This window comes from Rhincodon typus, chromosome 5 (assembly GCF_021869965.1).
Source record: "Rhincodon typus isolate 14 chromosome 5, sRhiTyp1.1, whole genome shotgun sequence".
Taxonomy (NCBI): Eukaryota; Metazoa; Chordata; class Chondrichthyes; order Orectolobiformes; family Rhincodontidae; genus Rhincodon; species Rhincodon typus.
Window position 1 is genome coordinate 119,975,078 of NC_063336.1, and position 18,805 is coordinate 119,993,882.

At 41.8% G+C, this 18,805-nt stretch overlaps 1 protein-coding gene and 1 pseudogene across 3 annotated transcripts in view; both read left to right on the top strand.

Moving 5' to 3' along the window:
- Nucleotides 1-18,805, top strand: part of gareml (GRB2 associated, regulator of MAPK1-like) — a 182,466-nt gene that overhangs the window by 117,258 nt on the left and 46,403 nt on the right. For all 3 annotated transcript variants that reach the window (XM_048596428.1, XM_048596429.1, XM_048596430.1), the window contains one exon: nucleotides 9,564-10,751. In XM_048596428.1, coding sequence (XP_048452385.1) covers nucleotides 9,564-10,751 — 1,188 coding nt within the window. The remainder of the gene's footprint in view (nucleotides 1-9,563; nucleotides 10,752-18,805) is intronic.
- Nucleotides 5,444-8,361, top strand: LOC125483086 (annotated as a pseudogene).

The following is an 18,805-nucleotide window of genomic DNA, read 5'->3' on the forward strand; positions in this document are numbered from 1 at the left end:
AAGGGCGAAAGAGAAATGGAAGTATTAGTCTTGTCTGCAAGTTTGGTCATTTCTTCTTGGTGGCATTGTTTTGGAAGCTATCACAACTATTACGCAAACTCAATAAAAAAACAAAAGAACTGCGGATGCTATAAGTCAGAAACAAAAACAGAAGTTGCTGGAAAAGCTCAGCAGGTCTGGCAGCATCTGTGAAGAAAAATATCAGAGTTAACGTTTCAGGTCCGGTGACCCTTTCTCAAAACTGATGGTGGATGGGAAAACGTCAGTTTATATGAGGAAAAAAGGGAGGGGAATAGGGTAGGGAGTAAACAATAGGATAGAGCCTGAAGAGAGAGAAGAGCAGCTCTACAGACAAAGACTTGATGATGATCAGGCTGGGAGGGTGAATAGTGGTTAATGGAGACTGTTAGTGACTAACAACAGGGGGTGTGTAATGGCAGGCTATGTGGTAACAAGGCCTGGTGTGTGGGGTAGGGGGCTGGGACATGGGAGAGTTTAGGCCCTAAAATTATTGAACTCAATATTGAGTCCGGAGGGCTGCAGGGTCCCCAAGCGGAAAATGAGGTGTTTTTCCTTCAGCTTGCATTGGGCTTCGCTGGAACACTGAAGCAAGCCAGAGACAGAGTTGTTGGCCAGGGAACAGGGTGGTGTGTTAAAATGGCAGGCAACAGGCAGCTCAGGGTCTTTTCTGTGAGCAGAACATAGATGTTCTGCGAAGCGGTCACCCAGTCTACGCTTTGTTTTCCCACTGTAGAGGAGACCACTATTGTTATTGATATTGTTATTTTATATAGACTAAACATGTGACGAATTCATGTTTACCCTGGATACATTCAGTTTGAGTGTTTTAAATTATCTTTTAGAGGAACCAATAGGAATTAGAGGAAATCTCTCCACAAGTTAGAGGCATACTGATCACAAAGGAAGATTGTTGTGGCTTTTACAGTTAGTGTCCTACCCAGTGATCTTCAGTTACTTCATCACATGCTCCATCATATGGTTAGAAGTGGGATACACGTTGATGATTGCACTATAGTCAGCTCCATTTATGATTCTCAGATACTGGAGTAGTTTTTTTAGTATACATCAAGACCAGGACAACATTCAGACTTGGACTGATTAGTTGCAAGTGACATTCATACCACACAAGGACCAGGCAATGACCATCTCCAACACAAGAGAATCTAAGTATCTCTCCTTGACATTGACTAGAATTGCCATAATTAAATCTCCTATCAACATCCTGGAGGTTACTGTTGACTAGAAACTGAACGATACAGAGGGCAGCAGTGTGTGTTATTTACAAGATGCATGGCAGTAATTCATTTAGGCTCTTTCAAAAACACCTTTCAAACCCATAACTGCTACCACATACTGGAAAGACAGGGTGGCAGACACATTGGAACACCACCACTTGCAATTTCCCCTCCAAGTCATATACCATCAAGGTTTGGAACTATATTACCATTTCTTCATTGTTGCTGGATCAAAATCCTGAAACTCCTTTCCTAAAAGCATTGTGGGTGTACTTTTACTAGACGGACTGCAGTGGTTTAAGGACACGGTTCACCATCACTTTCTCAAGGGCAATTAGAGCTGAACTGCACATGCCAGCCTTGGCTGCATTGCCCACACCCCATGAAGGATTTTTTTTTACAACTTGTGAAATGGCAAAGTTATGTTGATTAGTTTAGGTTGTGCCAGTTAGTCTCCATTAAAATTAGCCAGTCAAAGATTTTTTTCCTATTTATTTAACAATTGGAATACTTTAAGGATGATGAGTGAATATTTGGACAAATACAACATGTTGTCTCTGATGTTGATGAATTTCCTTTAAATTAGTTTTAAGAATGATGCGTTTACTTGTACCACTTTAAGAGTATATCCCACTCTTTCCTCACAAATACAGGAATCTTTTCATTGCTGCAGTACAGAATGAAAAGCCACATTAGCAAAGCTCCACAGAACTTTCTCATTAAGATTCCAGTCCTTGTGTAGAATCCTTTGCACTGTTTATTGAAAAATCTAAATGTTTTTAGAAAAGGACTGAGATGTGTGTTTTGCTTTGCAATAAGTGCATAGACTGAGTTGTGGGCCGTACTTGTAGCCTGCGCAGTATACAGTATTCAATATATTTATCAAGAAGCCATTCAAACTCCTACACATTTCCTCATGTAAATGTCCATCCTACAAAAAGCTTCTACATTCCATATTTGCTCAGAAGTTGACGCACTATTTTCTTTTTCAAGTTAATACGAACAGTGAATAAAATAAGCGGTTAAATAAGGGATTTGAATAACAGTGTAGTTATCAGACAGTCACTCACCTCACCAATGCAATTAGATGCTGTTCCAAAAGTGTTTTTTTGGTGGTTGATAGTGGATTGTATTGCATCCTCCCTATGGTACTCTCAGATTATTAAAAATAAGACTAAGGGTACGTTTTGCTAATCATTCATGTTCAGATTGGACAGTTTGCTTTTTTAAAAACTCCTGCCTATTGCATGCATGTTGTGTCTTCAAACTTTTTCACTCTGGCTGAGTGTTTCTAGAAAGTAATTGGCCTCTGCTACATACAAGCGAACTTTAGTGTCTGCCTTCCTGCAAGCATGCCTTGTCTTCTCCTTATCATGTCATATTCATGTATCTTTTGCCTTTCTGTTGTAACCATTCTTGCCCTATGTCATGTGAGCCTATCACACACAAAGAAACAAATTCAATTGTAAATGATTCCATCCACTCATAACTATCCTAAAAATCAATGAAATATAAATAAATATAATTTCTTCATCTACCTTTCACATTGTGGCCATAGTTGGTACTGGTTGTGTTATTTTTGAATTATCAGCTTTTCAAAGTTTTGTGGGTTGGATTGAATACATTTGCTTAAATACATTAGCCTGCAAACATAGTGTATGGAGTGTGGAGAGTGTTATAAACTGAGAAAAAATATTTCAAAGTCATCCAGTCATGACAAAAATCCTAATGAAGTATAGCCATGTATCTGGACTATCAAAAATATCATCAGTATTTTATATACAGTGCAAGTAACAGTAACTAAACCCTTAGATTACTGATATTTTTCCTTTTGCATCCCTATATTTATGTGTTCGCTCTTGTATCGATACGCATCAGAGTACATATATAAATCTTTTCTTTCATTCATGAGATGAGGGCGTCACTGGCTCGGCCAGCATTTATTGCCTATCCCTAACTTTCAGTTAAGAGTCAACCATATTGCTGTGGGTCTGGAGTCACGTGTAGGCCATACCAGGTAGGTATGGCAGTTTCCTTCCCTAAAGGATGTTAGTGAACCAGATGCGTTTTTCTGACAATTGACAATGGATTCACGGTCATCATCAGATTCTTAATTCCATTTATTGAGTTCAAATTCCACCATATGCCATGGTGGGATTCAAACCTGGGTCCCCAGAACATTATCTGGGTCCCTGGATTAACAGTCCAACAATAATACCACTAGGTCATCGCCTCCCCTTAAAATCTACATGGTATTCCCATGTGTGTTTATGTTCCTGTGTGCTGTTCAGTGCATGTATGTATAATTCCTCCTTATTTGTGTATGTTTATATTAGAAAATGAAGATCATGTTGTAAAGCAACACAAAACTAGAATATTACAGAAATAGTGGTTTAACATTACATAATACAGCCAACCTTTGCAAATGTGGGAAGGTGATGGCCTCATGGTATTATCACTGGACTGTTAATCCAGAGACCCGGATAATGTTCTGGGGACCTGGGTTTGAATCCCACCATGGCAGATGGTGGAATTTGAATTGAATAAAATATCTGGAATTAAGAATCTGATGATGACCATAAATCCAATGTCGATTGTCGGAAAAACCCGTCTCGTTCACTAATGTCCTTTAGGGAAGGAAACTGCCATCCTTACCTGGTCTGGCCTACATGTGACTCCAGACCCACAGCAATGTGGTTGACTCTTAACTGCCCTCTGGGCAATTAGGGATGGGCAATAAATTCTGCCGAGCCAGCGACGCCCTCATCCCCTGAATGAATAAAGCAAATAAAAATATTGTGATGATAAGTACAGTTTTAAATAAAAGTGAATCAGTATAAATTACCCATTTCCCACAAATCCGGTTGGAGTTCTTGTATAGCCAGCTAAGTGATTAGTTTGTTGGTAATTTTTTAATACAGTTGAAATACAGGAATTCACATTGATGACATTCAGTGATATTACTGCTGCTGAATGCCCCACTATCAATATTCTGAAGATTTCCATAGATCCGAAACTGAACTGGACTACCTATATAAATGCTGAGGTCACTAGAGCAGATCAGAAGCTGGAAATTCTGCAGTGAACAACTAATGTCATGGCTACACAAAGCTTGTTCACTACCTACAAAGAACAAGTCAAGAGTGTGGTAGAAAACTGTGCAATTGAATGGATGAATCAGCTCTAACAACATTTAAGAAACTTGACACCATCAAGGACAAATAAGCTGATCTACTACCTTAAATATTCATTCCTCCACCAGTAATTCATGGTGTCAGCTGTGTGTACCATTTACAAGGTGCACCACAGCCCCTTCCTTGATGCTCCTTAAGAGCACCTTTCAAAAATTTAACCTTTACCACCAAGAAGGACAAGGATAGCAGATGCATGAGAACACCATGATCTGTGACTTCCTCTCCAAGCCCAACATTATCCTGACTTGGAACTATGGAATTCCATTCCTTGTACTCTAGGTGTAACTACACACCAAGGACTGCAGCAATTCGAGAAGACTACTCAACGTCACCTTCTTAGGGACAATTCGGAATGAGCAATAAGTGCTTACCTAGCCAATAATGCCCACATTGCTCTGAATAAACAAAAACTTTTAATTATAGATACAAGTTTAATCTTACAAATGAGTCCACATATTTTTTGTTATTTTTTTCTCCAAGTTTGAATCCAAGGGTAAATTTTTTAATCCTGCGCTAAGGGGAAGGGGGAGCACTGAAAGAGAGTGGAATTGGAGATTGCACCATAAAGCCAATTCTCAGGCCTGTGCTTTTCTTCAAGCACAGCACTTGTCTGGGAACAAGTGATTTACCAATCATCCCTCGTGTATATATAATCAATGGATTTTATTGTGTATCTCACTAACTTACTAGCAATCCTGTACCATCTCAATAGAGAAGAGATTCATTTTGGGAGGAAGACTAAGAAGTGACAAAATAAACTAACAGTACAATTTTAGAAGAGGTCAGAAAAATAAAAACATTGGAGAGTACTACACTCGGCTTTGAAACTGAGACAAATTGAGAACGCTGTTAAAAGGCTTTCAAAATCATCAATATTGTAAATAGAGACATAGGGCCAGATGTCCATTTGAGTTCGGGAAAACCTGATCTGCACACCTCGGCAGCTTGCCAAATGCACACCTAGCTCGTGCTGTTTGCGTCAATGGGGGATTTATGACTTTTCGGATTCACGATGCACTTCGTGAGTTCTGAGGGAGTCTTTTCTTAATAATTCATGGGAGATGGGTTTCACCGGCCAGCTCAGCATTTATTGCCCATTCCTAATTGCTCACAGAGTAATTAAGTGTCAACCACTTTAATGTGGGTCTAGATTCACAGACCAGTCCATGTCAGGTGAAGATGGCAGATTTTTTTCCCTAAAGTTCATTAGTGAACCAGATGGTTTTTTATAACATGATTGCCATAAGACCATAATGACTAGGAGCAGCAGTATGCCATTCAGCCCCTTGAGCCTGCTATGCCATTTAATACGATCATGGCTAATCTCACCTTGATCTCAACTGCACTTTTCTGCCTACTCCCTTTAACCCCTTAACCCATTACTCATTAAAAATTTGCGTATCGCCTCCTTAAATTTATAAATGTACTGGCACCCACCATACTCTGGGAGAGTGAATTCCACAAGTTCACAATGCTTCTCTTTTTAAATCTGCCACTCCTTAGTCAAAAACTATGACTTTTCATTCTAGATTTCTCCACAAGGAGAACCATCCACTTGACAACTAATTTGTCAATCCCCTTTAGCATTTTATATTCCTCAATTATATCTCCTGTCTTTCTTATAAAGTCAGGTGAGTGTGGCCATGATGTGGAGGTGCCGGTGTTGGGCTGCGGTAGACAAAGTCAGAAGTCACATGACTCCAGGGTAAGGTCCAACAGGTTTATTTGAAATCACAAGCTTTGGCGTGCTACTCTTTGTCAGTTCACCATTTACCATGGTGAGACTCAACCCCGTGTCTCTTCTTGGCCCAATGACATTACTGCTGATTCAAGGGGGGAGAAAAGTACTTTAAGTGCCGATTAGGTATGTAAGCAAACAAGAAACCACAGCAAAGATTTTTGGCTCCTATAAGCTTTGTCCGTACTTGGATCAACCTATGATGAAGCTTTTGAAACCCCACCAAACATTCATAGTAGACTTGCTGTTAGATAGAAAGACTTCTGTTTTCACTGACACACAATGACTATTTCTGCTATTTCAAAGCAGAGTACCTGCCAATCAATGCCAAAGCAGATGCACGTTATTTCTTTCCTATCTTTTGAAGGAAATTTCCTTGAAAAGAATCATCCCAATCTACTATTCTCATTGATTTGGAATACAAAAATATGACCACAGAGGATATGTGTTTAAATGTTATGCCATTTTCTCTGTTGGAAAAGTACTGTAATACATGCAAACTATTGCACAATGCTGATCATTGTTGGGATCAATTTAGTTCCTAAAAAATATCGAAGTGTGGCCATTCACAGACTGAAATGCTCTGCTGCACCCAGAGAACAATATACCAGGTACAGTACAAATAACATATCGTTACAATGAGCCTTTGTAAAACCCAGGTTAGGCTTCAGCTGGATGATTGTGGCCAATTCTGGACACCATACCCTAGAACATAGAACATAGAACATTACAGCGCAGTACAGGCCCTTTGGCCCTCGATGTTGCGCCGACCTGTGAAACCAATCTGAAGCCCATCTAACCTAAACTATTCCATTATCATCCATATATTTATCCAATGACCATTTAAATGCCCTTAAAGTGGGCGAGTCTACTATTTTTGCAGGCAGGGCATTCCACGCCCTTACTACTCTCTGAGTAAACAGCCTACCTCTGACATCTGTCCTATATCTATCACCCCTCAATTTAAAGCTGTGTCCCCTCGTGCTAGCCAACACCATCTGAGGAAAAAGGCTCCCACTGTCCACCCTATCTAATCCTCTGATCATCTTGTATGTCTCTATCAAGTCACCTCTTAACCTTCTTCTCTCTAATGAAAACAGCCTCAAGACCCTCAGCCTTTCCTCATAAGACCTTCCCTCCATACCAGGCAACATCCTGGTAAATCTCCTCTGCACCCTTTCCAATGCTTCCACATCCTTCCTATAATAATACCCGAGGAAGGGTGTCAAGGAGGGTGCAGAGGAGATATACTGGAATGAACTTTGAGATGAAAAACTTCATCTGTTGTGTTCAGTTCTGGTCACCTCATTATGGGAAAGATGTGGAAGCTTTAGAGAGGAGTGCAGAGGAGATTTAGCAGGATGCTGCCTGGGCTGGAGGGCAGGTCTTATGAGGAAAGGTTGAGGGAGCTAGGGCTTTTTTTATTGGAGCGAAGAAGGATGAGAGATGACTTGATAGAGGTGTACAAGATGATGAGAGGCAGAGATAGAGTGGATAGTCAGAGACTTTTTCTCAGGGCAGAAATGACTATTACAAGGGGACATAATTTTAAGGTGATTGGAGGAAGGTATGGGGAGATGTCAGAGGTAGGTTCTTTACACAGAGAGTGGTGAGGCCATGATCTGTATCATCTCCAATCCTGTGAAATCTACTAGACTAATCACATCAGAAGTTTTCAAGAAACTTGGTGTCTACAACACAAACAAAATATTTGGACTGGATGTGGTCAGGGCCAGCACCTTCATTAGTGAACTGAAAAACCTTGATGCAGCACGTGTGTCTGTCCCTGTGGCTGGAGGTCATGCTGGAAAGACCATCATTCTTCTGATCTCTCAGTGCAATTCTAAAGTTGAATTTCCCCAGGACCAGCTGGACGCCCAGGCTGGGACAGAGGTGGTTAAAGCCAAGGATGGCGCAGATTTATCTTCTCGCTATTTGATGCTATGAATGGTAAAGGAGTGGTGGAATGTGCATTTGTCAGGTCTGAAGAAATTGAGTCACTGTATTTCTCTGCACCTCTGCTGCTTGGGAGAAATGGTATTGAGAAGAATCTTCGACAAGTAAAGCTATTGGCTTTTAAAAGCAGCTTATAGCTGAAGCTATGGGTGAACTGGAGGGCTCTATCAAGAAAGGGGAGTACTTTGTGAAGAAAATAGATAAGTGGTTGCGTTGAAATGTAAAGAATGGGAAAACTCCAACCTGTTGCAAATATCCCAACACAAATGGCATTGGTCATTGTTGTATGTCTGTCTGTTTGCTTGCTAGCAGTTTCTAAGCCTCAATTTGCCATGACAGATCTCAAAACTCATTACATTACTAGCACCATTTCTCAACATCGTGTGCAGATTCTATTTCTTCTAATGAAGACCAATCAATCTTGTAACATGTATTACATTTTAAAGACTGAGCAACAGGACATCTAAAGCTTGACTTAATGTAAATGTGTTCTGTGATTGAAACAATCTTGTCTGACAGGTTTTCTAAAGCTGGAGTAAATGAAACTTGGATGCTAAGTTCTGAGCTATTTTTAATCATTTTCTGTGGAACAATTAGTTTGACATGCTGTAGTTGGGGAAGTTGCTGGAGTCAATAATTAAAGAGGAGATAACTGAGCACTTGGGGAAAAAAAACATAACTCCATTCACCAGCATCAGCGTGGTTTTATGAAGGGCAAGTCATGCTTGACAAACTTGCTGGAGTTCTTTGAGGATGTAACCAGCAAAGTGGATAATGGGGATCCGGTGGATGTGGTATATGTAGACTTCCAGAAAACATTTGACAGGTGCTGCTTAAAAAAGTGATCCAAAGGTTAGATCCCAGGGAGTTAAGGGGAGAGCATTGACTTAGATAGAAGATTGCCTGACTGACAGAAAGTAGAGGGTTGGGAATAAAGGGGTCCTTCTCTGGGCGCTGAACCATAACTAGTAGGCTGTCGCAGGCTTCAGTTCTCAGACCTCAACTACTTACAATCTATATAAATGATCTGTAAGCAGGGATAGAGTGTAACAAAATTCATGTAAAGATAGGTGGGAAAGCAGACTGTGATGAAGAGATAAAGATTTTACAGATAGATATTGATAGGCTAGGAGAATGGGCCAGAATCTGGCAGGTGGATTTTCATGTGGATAAGTGTGAGGTTGTCCATTTTGGCCAGAAAAATAAAATAATTATTTAAATGAGAAACCGATTCAAAGTACGTCAGTGCAGAGGGATCTGGGTGTCCTGGTGCATGAATCACAGAAGGTGGGGTATGCAGGTGCAGTAGGTAGTAAGAAAGGCAAATGGAATCCTTGTATTTATTGCAAAAGGACATTTAAATGTATTCATAGTTATTTTGGCCTTCTTGAACAGTTTTAAATTTTGTTGTTTTTTCAGGTGGTTTCTGGTGAATTCAGTGAAGATAGTGAGGTCTACAACTTCACATTGCAGGCTGGTGATGAGCTGACACTGATGGGCCAGGCTGAGATTCTCTGTGCCAAGACAGTAAAAGAAAAATCCCGCTTCAACACTCTATTGCGAAAATTGGGCAAAACAAGCACTCTAAGCAAACAGGTCAAAGGCAAGATGCCATGCCTCATCTGCATGAACCACAGGACCAATGAGAGCCTTAGCCTTCCCTTCCAGTGCCGGGGAAAGTTCAGCACTCGTAGTCCCCTTGAGATGCAGATGCAGGAAGGAGAGCACACCATCCGCAGTATTATTGAAAAGGTTCGACTACCAGTCAATGTCACCGTTCCTTCTCGTCCACCCCGCAACTCTTATGACCTCCATTGTATCCGTGAGGGACATCGCTATAAACTTGTCAGTATTATATCAAAGACTGTAGTCTTGTGCTGTATCATTCGTAAGGATGACATTATCCCTTTGCACTTTCTGCTGCTGTCAGACATGCCCAGGTTTGTGCTTCCTGAAGGGTTAATCCGAGGCAACCCTCTTTATGAGAGGTTAGTGCAAGAAATAACTTTGTTTAGCCAGGAGCGTTTCAATGCTGATGAGTACTCAAAGGCAGTCCGAGAAGTTAAAACAGATTTTACTGATGACTGCACTAGTCCAAGAAGAATCAGAGTTTGCTTGCAAGGATATACAACTAATTCACTGAATTATGCCCAGAACGAGCTGACTCAATCATTTCAAAGGCTCTCCCTGTGTGCTTTCAGCGGTGCTGTGTTGCAAAACAGTGGGGAGGTTACCTTCCAGAATTGTAGGGATTCAATTGGGGAGCAGCAGATCATGCCACATGAATTACTAACTCCTCCAGAGGTGGCTGACATGGACAGAGAATATATGACACCTGACTGGACAGGAAATTACTTCAGGACTCAAGAGCAGCCTGAAATTCCCTATGAGGAACTATGGACCAATCAAACACTCGATAATTCAAAGGATTCCTGTGATGTGGTGACAGAAAGTGAGATCAAGACACAGCAGAGCTCCGTCTCTTTCTACTCTCATTCTTCCATGTCCCCCAGTGAGGATCCTGTTCTGACAACTCATCTGACTATGTTAAAAATGGGAGAGTCGAGAATGCCGAGCCCACCCCCTGTACCTCCAAAATCAGAAGCAGTAAGTATCATAGCAAATGGATCAAGTCTAAGTTTTTTCTTTATTGTTTAACTGCAAGGGACATAACTGTGGGATGGTTCATTCTGTATTAATCCTACAATACACTGCAGTCAGGGACAATGAAAGATGGGTTCATGCCAGCAAGTCTCAAATATCAAGTTTTCTGTCTAAGTTCTGCAGGAGGCACAAAGTGGAGATGATAATACAGGTGTTATGAATTCATCCTCTTGGCATGGAGCTGCCCATGCTGGGCATACAATACCTAGATTCCAGGCACAGAAGGTAATGGTCTGCATGGAATTATGTCTATTTAAGAAACTAATGGGCCAAATATTCTGCAATGTTCACAGAAATCTGATTCCAAGTATGTATCCCTGATACCTTCAACTCACTGGTTGCTCAATTTTCTAGCCTGTTAGGATTCTAGTTGCTGAAATGGTCACCAAGACCCATTTCGGACAGGCCCCATTCATTTCAATTTCTGATGCCATTAATATATGTTAGACATAAATCTGAAAAGTAAGTCAAAAATCTGTGCTGTTTATCTAAAACCAACAAGACGTCTAACAGCAATTTATCAACAGTGGTGCTTAAACGGATTACATGTAGATTAGTCATAAAACATGACAGTTTTAATATTACTAATCAATATCTCTGTACATTATATTTGGGTTCTAGCCCATTTAAAATATTGTACAGAGAATTTTTGAATGAATTTTACAATTAATGATATCACAGTCCAACTTTAAGGCAGTAATGTTTGCAAAACTATAGATTAGATTTGTCAATTTGATGAATAAGCATTTAATTTCTATAAATAGGCAGGTTATAGATGCTTTTATATTTAGCGATATCAGTATTTTCTACATTCGGGTTATCTAAAATGTTTCATTTTGAGACTAAGATGTGTCTTACTGGAATGATTTTCGATCATATCGAGTGCAACATTTTATTGCAAAAGGTGTAAGAGCTTTTACAGTACCTTTAAATCTTAATACCCATTAATCAGAATTTCACTTTGGTAAAGTATTTGGTAGGAGTAATAGTAAAAAGGATTATTACTTGAATGGTAAAAAGTTGCAGCATGCTGCTATGCAGAGGGACCTGGGTGTCCTTGTGCATGAATCACAGAAGGTAGGTCTGCAGGTACAACAAGTAATTAGGAAGGCAAATGGAATTTTGTCCTTCATTGCTAAAGGGATTGAAATAAAAAGCAGAGAGGTTATGTTGCAGCTGTACAAGGTGCTGGTGAGGCCACACCTGGAGTACTGTGTGCAGTTTTGGTCTCCTTACTTGAGAAAGGATGTACTGGCACTGGAGGGGGTGCAAAGGAGGTTCACTAGGTTGATTCCGGAGTTGAGGGTGTTGGCTTATGAGGAGAGACTGAGTAGATTGGGATTATATTCATTGGAATTCAGAAGATTGAGGGGGGATCTTATAGAAACATATAAAATTATGAAGGGAATAGATAAGATAGAAGTAGAGAGGATGTTTCCACTGGCAGGTGAAGCTAGGACAAGAGGGCATAGCCTCAAGGTTAGAGGGAGCAGATTTCGGACTGAACTGAGAAGGAACTTCTTCACCCAGAGGGTTGTTAATCTATGGAATTCCTTGCCCAATGGAGTAGTTGACGCTACTTCAGTGAATGTTTTTTAAAAAAAAGGTAGATTTTTTTTGAACAATAAAGGAATTAAGGGATACGGTGAGAACGCGGGTAAGTGGATCTGAGTCCACGAAAGGATCATATTGAATGGCGGAGCAGGCTCGAAGGGCCAGACGGCCTACTCCTGCTCCTAGATCTTATGTAAAGAAAGACTGCCTCTTGTCTAACATGTATAAATTGATTCTGTAATTTATTCTTAATTTCATTTTGTGTAAACCTGTTCTGCCAATGTCTTTTTGGAGATGTGATTAATACGCAAACATATTACAAGACCTATCTTACTGTATTTTCAAAATGACCCTTTAAATTAATATCTCCTGAAGTTACAAATGAATCATGTTTGACTTGATTTCACAAATCCTGCTTAGCTTCCTGGACATCCTGCACAAGTGCCTATCCAAGAAACAAAATAACCTTAGAAAATAAGTGTACGTTGCAGGGTCTGTGCTGAGAAGGAAGTAGCGGAGGGTGGAATCATCATAGCCAAGACTGATCTGGCTGTACTCAAACCACACCTCAACCCAAAATAGACAGACTGTTATGGACCAGACCAATCACCTCCAATTGTATCAAGGACATAGCCTAGACACTAACTTTTATCTTATTTAAAGGCAAGTGTAAGGTGCTGTGTTCCAGATGTAATTTGACTGGTTAAACTACTCGGCTTTAAGCAAAATACACTTAATTCTTATTCCACAGTTAAAATACAAACAAGTGAAAGAAGAATTAGTCTAACTTTAACTCAGTTGGAAAACTTAATGAAATAATAGATTTTTTTTAACTACTAACAGCAATGCAGTAACATCCCATAAACACATCTTTAGCAAAGACAAATTCAGTAAAATAGATTGTCTCACATGCAATTCTCCAGTCCAGGAGGAAAGCACGTCAAGAAAAAGTTCTGGCAGAGAGAGATAAAGCAGCTCTCATACTCAACTTCAAAACACCAACAACTACTGAAAGCTAAACTAAAACCCTGGTTCTATGGGAGCCTGACTCCATCCATTCATGCTGTTTCTAATGCTCTAACTTTTAAAAACAAACACCTCAAGGCTTCACAAGCTGTTTACCTTATTGGCTTGGATCAGACTGCTCTGAACCTCTACTTTGACTTCTCATGTAGAATCCCTCCCTACAGTGTGGAAACAGGCCCTTTGGCCCAACAAGTCCATACCGACCCTCAGAGCATCCCACCTAGACCCATCCCCCTATATTCCACCTAGCCTACACATCCCTGCGCACTAGGGGCAATTTAGCATGGCCAATCCACCTAGCTTGTACATCTTTGGACTGTGGGAGGAAACCGGAGCACCTGGAGGTGGCCGATGGCCTAGTGGTATTATCGCTGGACTGTTAATCCAGAGACCCAGTTAATGTTCTGGGGATCTGGGTTTGAATCCTGCCACGGCAGATGGTGGAATTTGAATTCAATAAATATCTGGAATTAAGAATCTAATGATGACCATGAATCCATAGTCAATTGTTGGGAAAACCTATCTGGTTCACTAATGTCCTTTAGGGAAGGAAACTGCCATTATTACCTGGTCTGGTCTACATGTGACTCCAGACCCACAGCAATGTGGTTGACTCTTAACTGCCCTCTGGGCAATTAGGGATGGGCAATAAATGCTGCCTGGTCAGCGACACCCTCGTCCTGTGAATGAATGAATAAAGAAAACAAAAATAAAACAAAGAACCATTAATACATAAAGATGGCTTCATTTGTAACACCCTTTAGTCTTATGCTGTTAGAACACTGCAATACATATATGCTACAATGACTCTAAGCATGCAAATATTCAATACTATTGTCCATTTCAATCCATTTCTTCTGCCACTGTGCATCTTTTTATTCCTTCATCAAAGTCATGACAACACCTCAGCAATTACATTCTCTCGTCCTGCCATGTTTATAATTTTCAAATTAATTTGCTGTCACAATGAACTCCATCAAAACAGTCGGGTACTTTTATCTTTAAATTTTTCCAGAAATGTTAAGGAGCTACGATCAGTATATACAACTGTCTCAGACACATTACTGGCAACATAAATGTTGAAATGTTGCAATGCCAGCACCGAACTCAAGGTCTTCTCAATTGTGTACTATTTCTGTTGATGAAATGTTGATGAAACTTTGTGGAAAATTACCCAATAGGTCTTGCCATTTTCTCATTGTCTTCTTGTAAGAGTACAGCACCGACACCCATATTACTTGCATTGATAGCTGTCTTGAATGGCTTTGCATAACTAGATGTGGTTAACAATGGGGCAACGGTTAACACAGCTCTCAGTCTGTCAAATGCCTTCTCATATTCCTCCATTCACTGAAACTTTCTGCACTTCTTCAACAATTCAAACAGTGGAGCAACCACGCTGCTAATATTTGTTACAATTTTGCGATAACATACACTTAGTCCCAGGAATTGTAATGCTGCTGTCTTTGTTGATGATATGGGAAACTCCCCCGTAATCTTTGTTTTCACATCCCATGAGTCTATCTCTCTGTGTCCAGTGATATGGCCTGGGAACGTGACTTGGGCTTTTGTAAACTCACTCTTAGCCAGGTTTATCACCAAGCCTGCCTTCTGAGATCAATCGGACAATTCCAACAGATCCTCCAAATGTTCCTAAAAATCACCAGATTTTCCATGTACACCACACAATTGGGTAATCCTGAAATGACTTTATTGGTTAGTGTTTGGAATGTAACTGGTGCATTTTTCACATCAAATGGCATAACTTTAAACTGGTAAAAGCTGAAATTTCTTTCACTCTCTTGGATAAAGGTAACTACCAGTATCCTTTAAATAAGTACAGCTTTGAAATATAAGTTGCCTGTTCCAGTTTTTCAATGCACTCCTCCAGCTGTGGAATATGATATGAATCAGGTTTCATAGCAGCATTGACTTTGCAATAGTTAACGTTGGGTACTATCTTGTTTTGGCACCACTGCAACAGGTGAGCTCCATTTGTACCAACTCACTTCGATTATATTGTCTTTGAGTGTGCATTCAGTCTATTTTTGAACCTGTGCCTATTCTGGAGGGTTAGGACAATAAGCAAATTGGTTAATTAGGACAGCATTTGTTGTATCTGCATCATGCATAATCATCCCAGCTTCTTCCCACATATCTCTCCATGTGATTGTAATAACTGTTTCAGGTAATTTCAGTTTTCCTCTGGAAGCTAACTCAGTAATTTATCCCAATTTTTGAGAACTTCCACATGATCCAATTTAATTTGAGGTATATCAAATTCGAATTTATCTGGAATTGGTTCTTCACTCTGGGTTGTAACTGGTACCACATTCTCCTTTTGCTTCCCTTCCTTATCAAAATACCATTTGAGCACATTCACAAGACACACTCCAAGTTTTCCTTCTCTCTGGCTTTCTAACATTTCATCTCCTCCAGCAAATATATGAATTTTTGATTTCTTGTCTGTTTCCTGTTTCATCATATGCTGTGCTACTTTCAAATGCTGTCTAGCTAACTCACCTACTCTATTTAATATTTCCCTAAAATCTGAAATACAGTCTAAATATGTGGTCTCTGATGTCTGATTTACCAATTTTTCCTGAATTTCAGCGGTCCTCTCACCTCATGTCTGAAAAATAATGCAGATGGACCGAATTTAGATGCATCCCTAATTGCAAAAAGTACAAATGGAATTCCTTTATCCCAATCCTCTGGATAGTCTTGACTGTAAGCCTTCAATGTGGCCTTTAAAGTTTGATACCACGGGGGTGGCTCAGTGGTTAGTACTGCTGCCTCATAGCACCAGGGACCTGGGTTCAGTTTCACCCTCAGTCTCTGTCTGTATGGAGTTTTCACATTCTCCTCGTGTCTGTGTGTGTTTTCTTTGGGTGCTCCGGTTTCCTCCCATAGCCCAAAGATGGGCAGATTGGGTGGATTGGCCATGCTAAATTGCCCGTAGTGTCTAGAATGTACAGTCTAGGTGGGTTAGCCATGGGAAATGCAGGGTTGCTGGGACAAGGTCAGTCTGGATGAAATGCTATTGGAGGGTTGGTGTGGACTTGGTGGGCTGAATGGCCCGCTTCCACACGATAAAATTCTATGATACTAATGCTACTTGTGATTCTGGATGGTACGCAGTTGATGTAAATTGTTTTATTCTGAAACTATTCATAACTTCCTTGAATAATTTGTAGCTCTGTGGGTAGTCTGTATTTGTTTAAAAAGAAAGAGTAACTCTTCTACAATCCTTCCAGCTGTGATATTGCAGAATGGAATAGCCACCGGAAATCTAGTAGACACCTCCCTATGGTCAACAAGTATAGATTCCCACTTTCTGTTTTAGGGAGGGGTCTTACGCAATCAATTAAAGCTCTTGTAAAATGTTCCTCAAAGCTGAAATAGGTATTAACAGTGAATCAGAGATAGTAGGAACTGCAGATGCTGGAGAATCCGAGACAACAAGGTGCAGGGCTGGATGAACACAGCAGGCCAAGCAGCATCATAGGGGCAGAGAGGCTGACGTTTCGGGCCTAGACCCTTCATCAGAAAAGGGGGAGGGGAAGGGGAAGGGGGTTCTGAAATAAATAGGGAGAGAGTGGGAGGCGGACAGAAGATGGATAGAGGAGAGGATAGGTGGAGAGGAAACAAACAGGTCGAAGAGGCGGGGATGGAGCCAGTAAAGGTGAGTGCAGGTAGGGAGTTAGGAAGGGGCTAGGTCAGTCCAGGGGGCGGGATGAGGTTGGTCGGTAGGAGATGGAGGTGCGGCTTGAGGTGGGAGGAGGGGATAGGTGGGAGGAAGAACAGGTTAGGGAGGCAGGGACGAGCTGGACTGGTTTTGGGATGCGGTAGGGGGAGGGGAGATTTTGAAACTTGTGAAATCCACATTGATACCATTGGGCTGCAGGGTACCCACCGACTCCCACAGCTACCTAGAATACTCCTCCTCCCACCCACCTTCCTGCAAAAATGCTATCCCCTATTCCCAATTCCTTCTCCTCCGCCGCATCTGCTCCCAGGATGAGGCATTCCACTCCCGTACATCTCAGTTGTCCTCGTTTTTCAAGGACCGTAACTTCCCCCCTTCGGTGGTCAGAATGCCCTCAACCGTGTCTCCCACATCTCCCGCACCTCATCCCTCACACCCCGTCCACGCAATAAGAACCAAAAAAGAATCCCCCTCGTCCTCACGTACCACCACACCAACCTCCGGATCCAACGCATCATCCTCCGACACTTCCGCCATCTGCAATCCGACCCCACCACCAAAGACATCTTTCCCTCTCCACCTTTATCTGCTTTCCGGAGGGACCACTCTCTCCGTGACTCCCTTGTCCGCTCCACACTCCCCTCCAGCTCCACCACACCCGGCACTTTTCCCTGCTACCGCAGGAAGTGCTACACCTGCCCCAACACCACCTCCCTCACCCCCATCCCAGGCCCCAAGAAGACTTTCCACATCAAGCAGATGTTCACCTGCACATCTGCCAATGTGGTATACTGCATCCGCTGTACCCAGTGTGGCTTCCTCTACATCGGGGAAACCAAGCGGAGGCTCGGGGACCGCTTTGCAGAACACCTACGCTCGGTTCGCAATAAACAACTGCACCTCCCAGTCGCGAACCATTTCAACTCCCCCTCCCATTCCTCAGACGACATGTCCATCCTGGGCCTCCTGCAGTGCCACAACGATGCCACCCGAAGGTTGCAGGAACAGCAACTCATATTCCGCTTGGGAACCCTGCAGCCCAATGGTATCAATGTGGATTTCACAAGTTTCAAAATCTCCCCTCCCCCTACCGCATCCCAAAACCAGTCCAGCTCGTCCCTGCCTCCCTAACCTGTTCTTCCTCCCACCTATCCCCTCCTCCCACCTCAAGCCGCACCTCCATCTCCTACCGACCAACCTCATCCCACCCCCTTGACCTGTCCGTCCTCCCTAGACTGACCTATCCCCTTCCTAACTCCCTACCTACACTCAACTTTACTGGCTCCATCCCCGCCTCTTCGACCTGTTTGTTTCCTCTCCACCTATCCTCTCCTGTATCCATCTTCTATCCGCCTCCCACTCTCTCCCTATTTATTTCAGAACCCCCTTCCCCTCCCCCTTTTCTGATGAAGGGTCTAGGCCCGAAACGTCAGCCCCTCTTCCCCTATGATGCTGCTTGGCCTGCTGTGTTCATCCAGCCCTGCACCTTGTTGTCTAGGTATTAACAGTGCTGGTTTTATTATAGCCTCAGGTTTGCCTATTACCTGACATGTGTGACATGTTTGGCTAAATTCAACCACATCTCCATGCTGTCCAGGCCAATAAAAATGTTTTTGTATTTTGGGTTGAGTTTTCCTTCCACCCAAATGACCACTGACTGATAATTCACGTGCTACCCACAACACCTCCTTTCTATAAACCACCAACA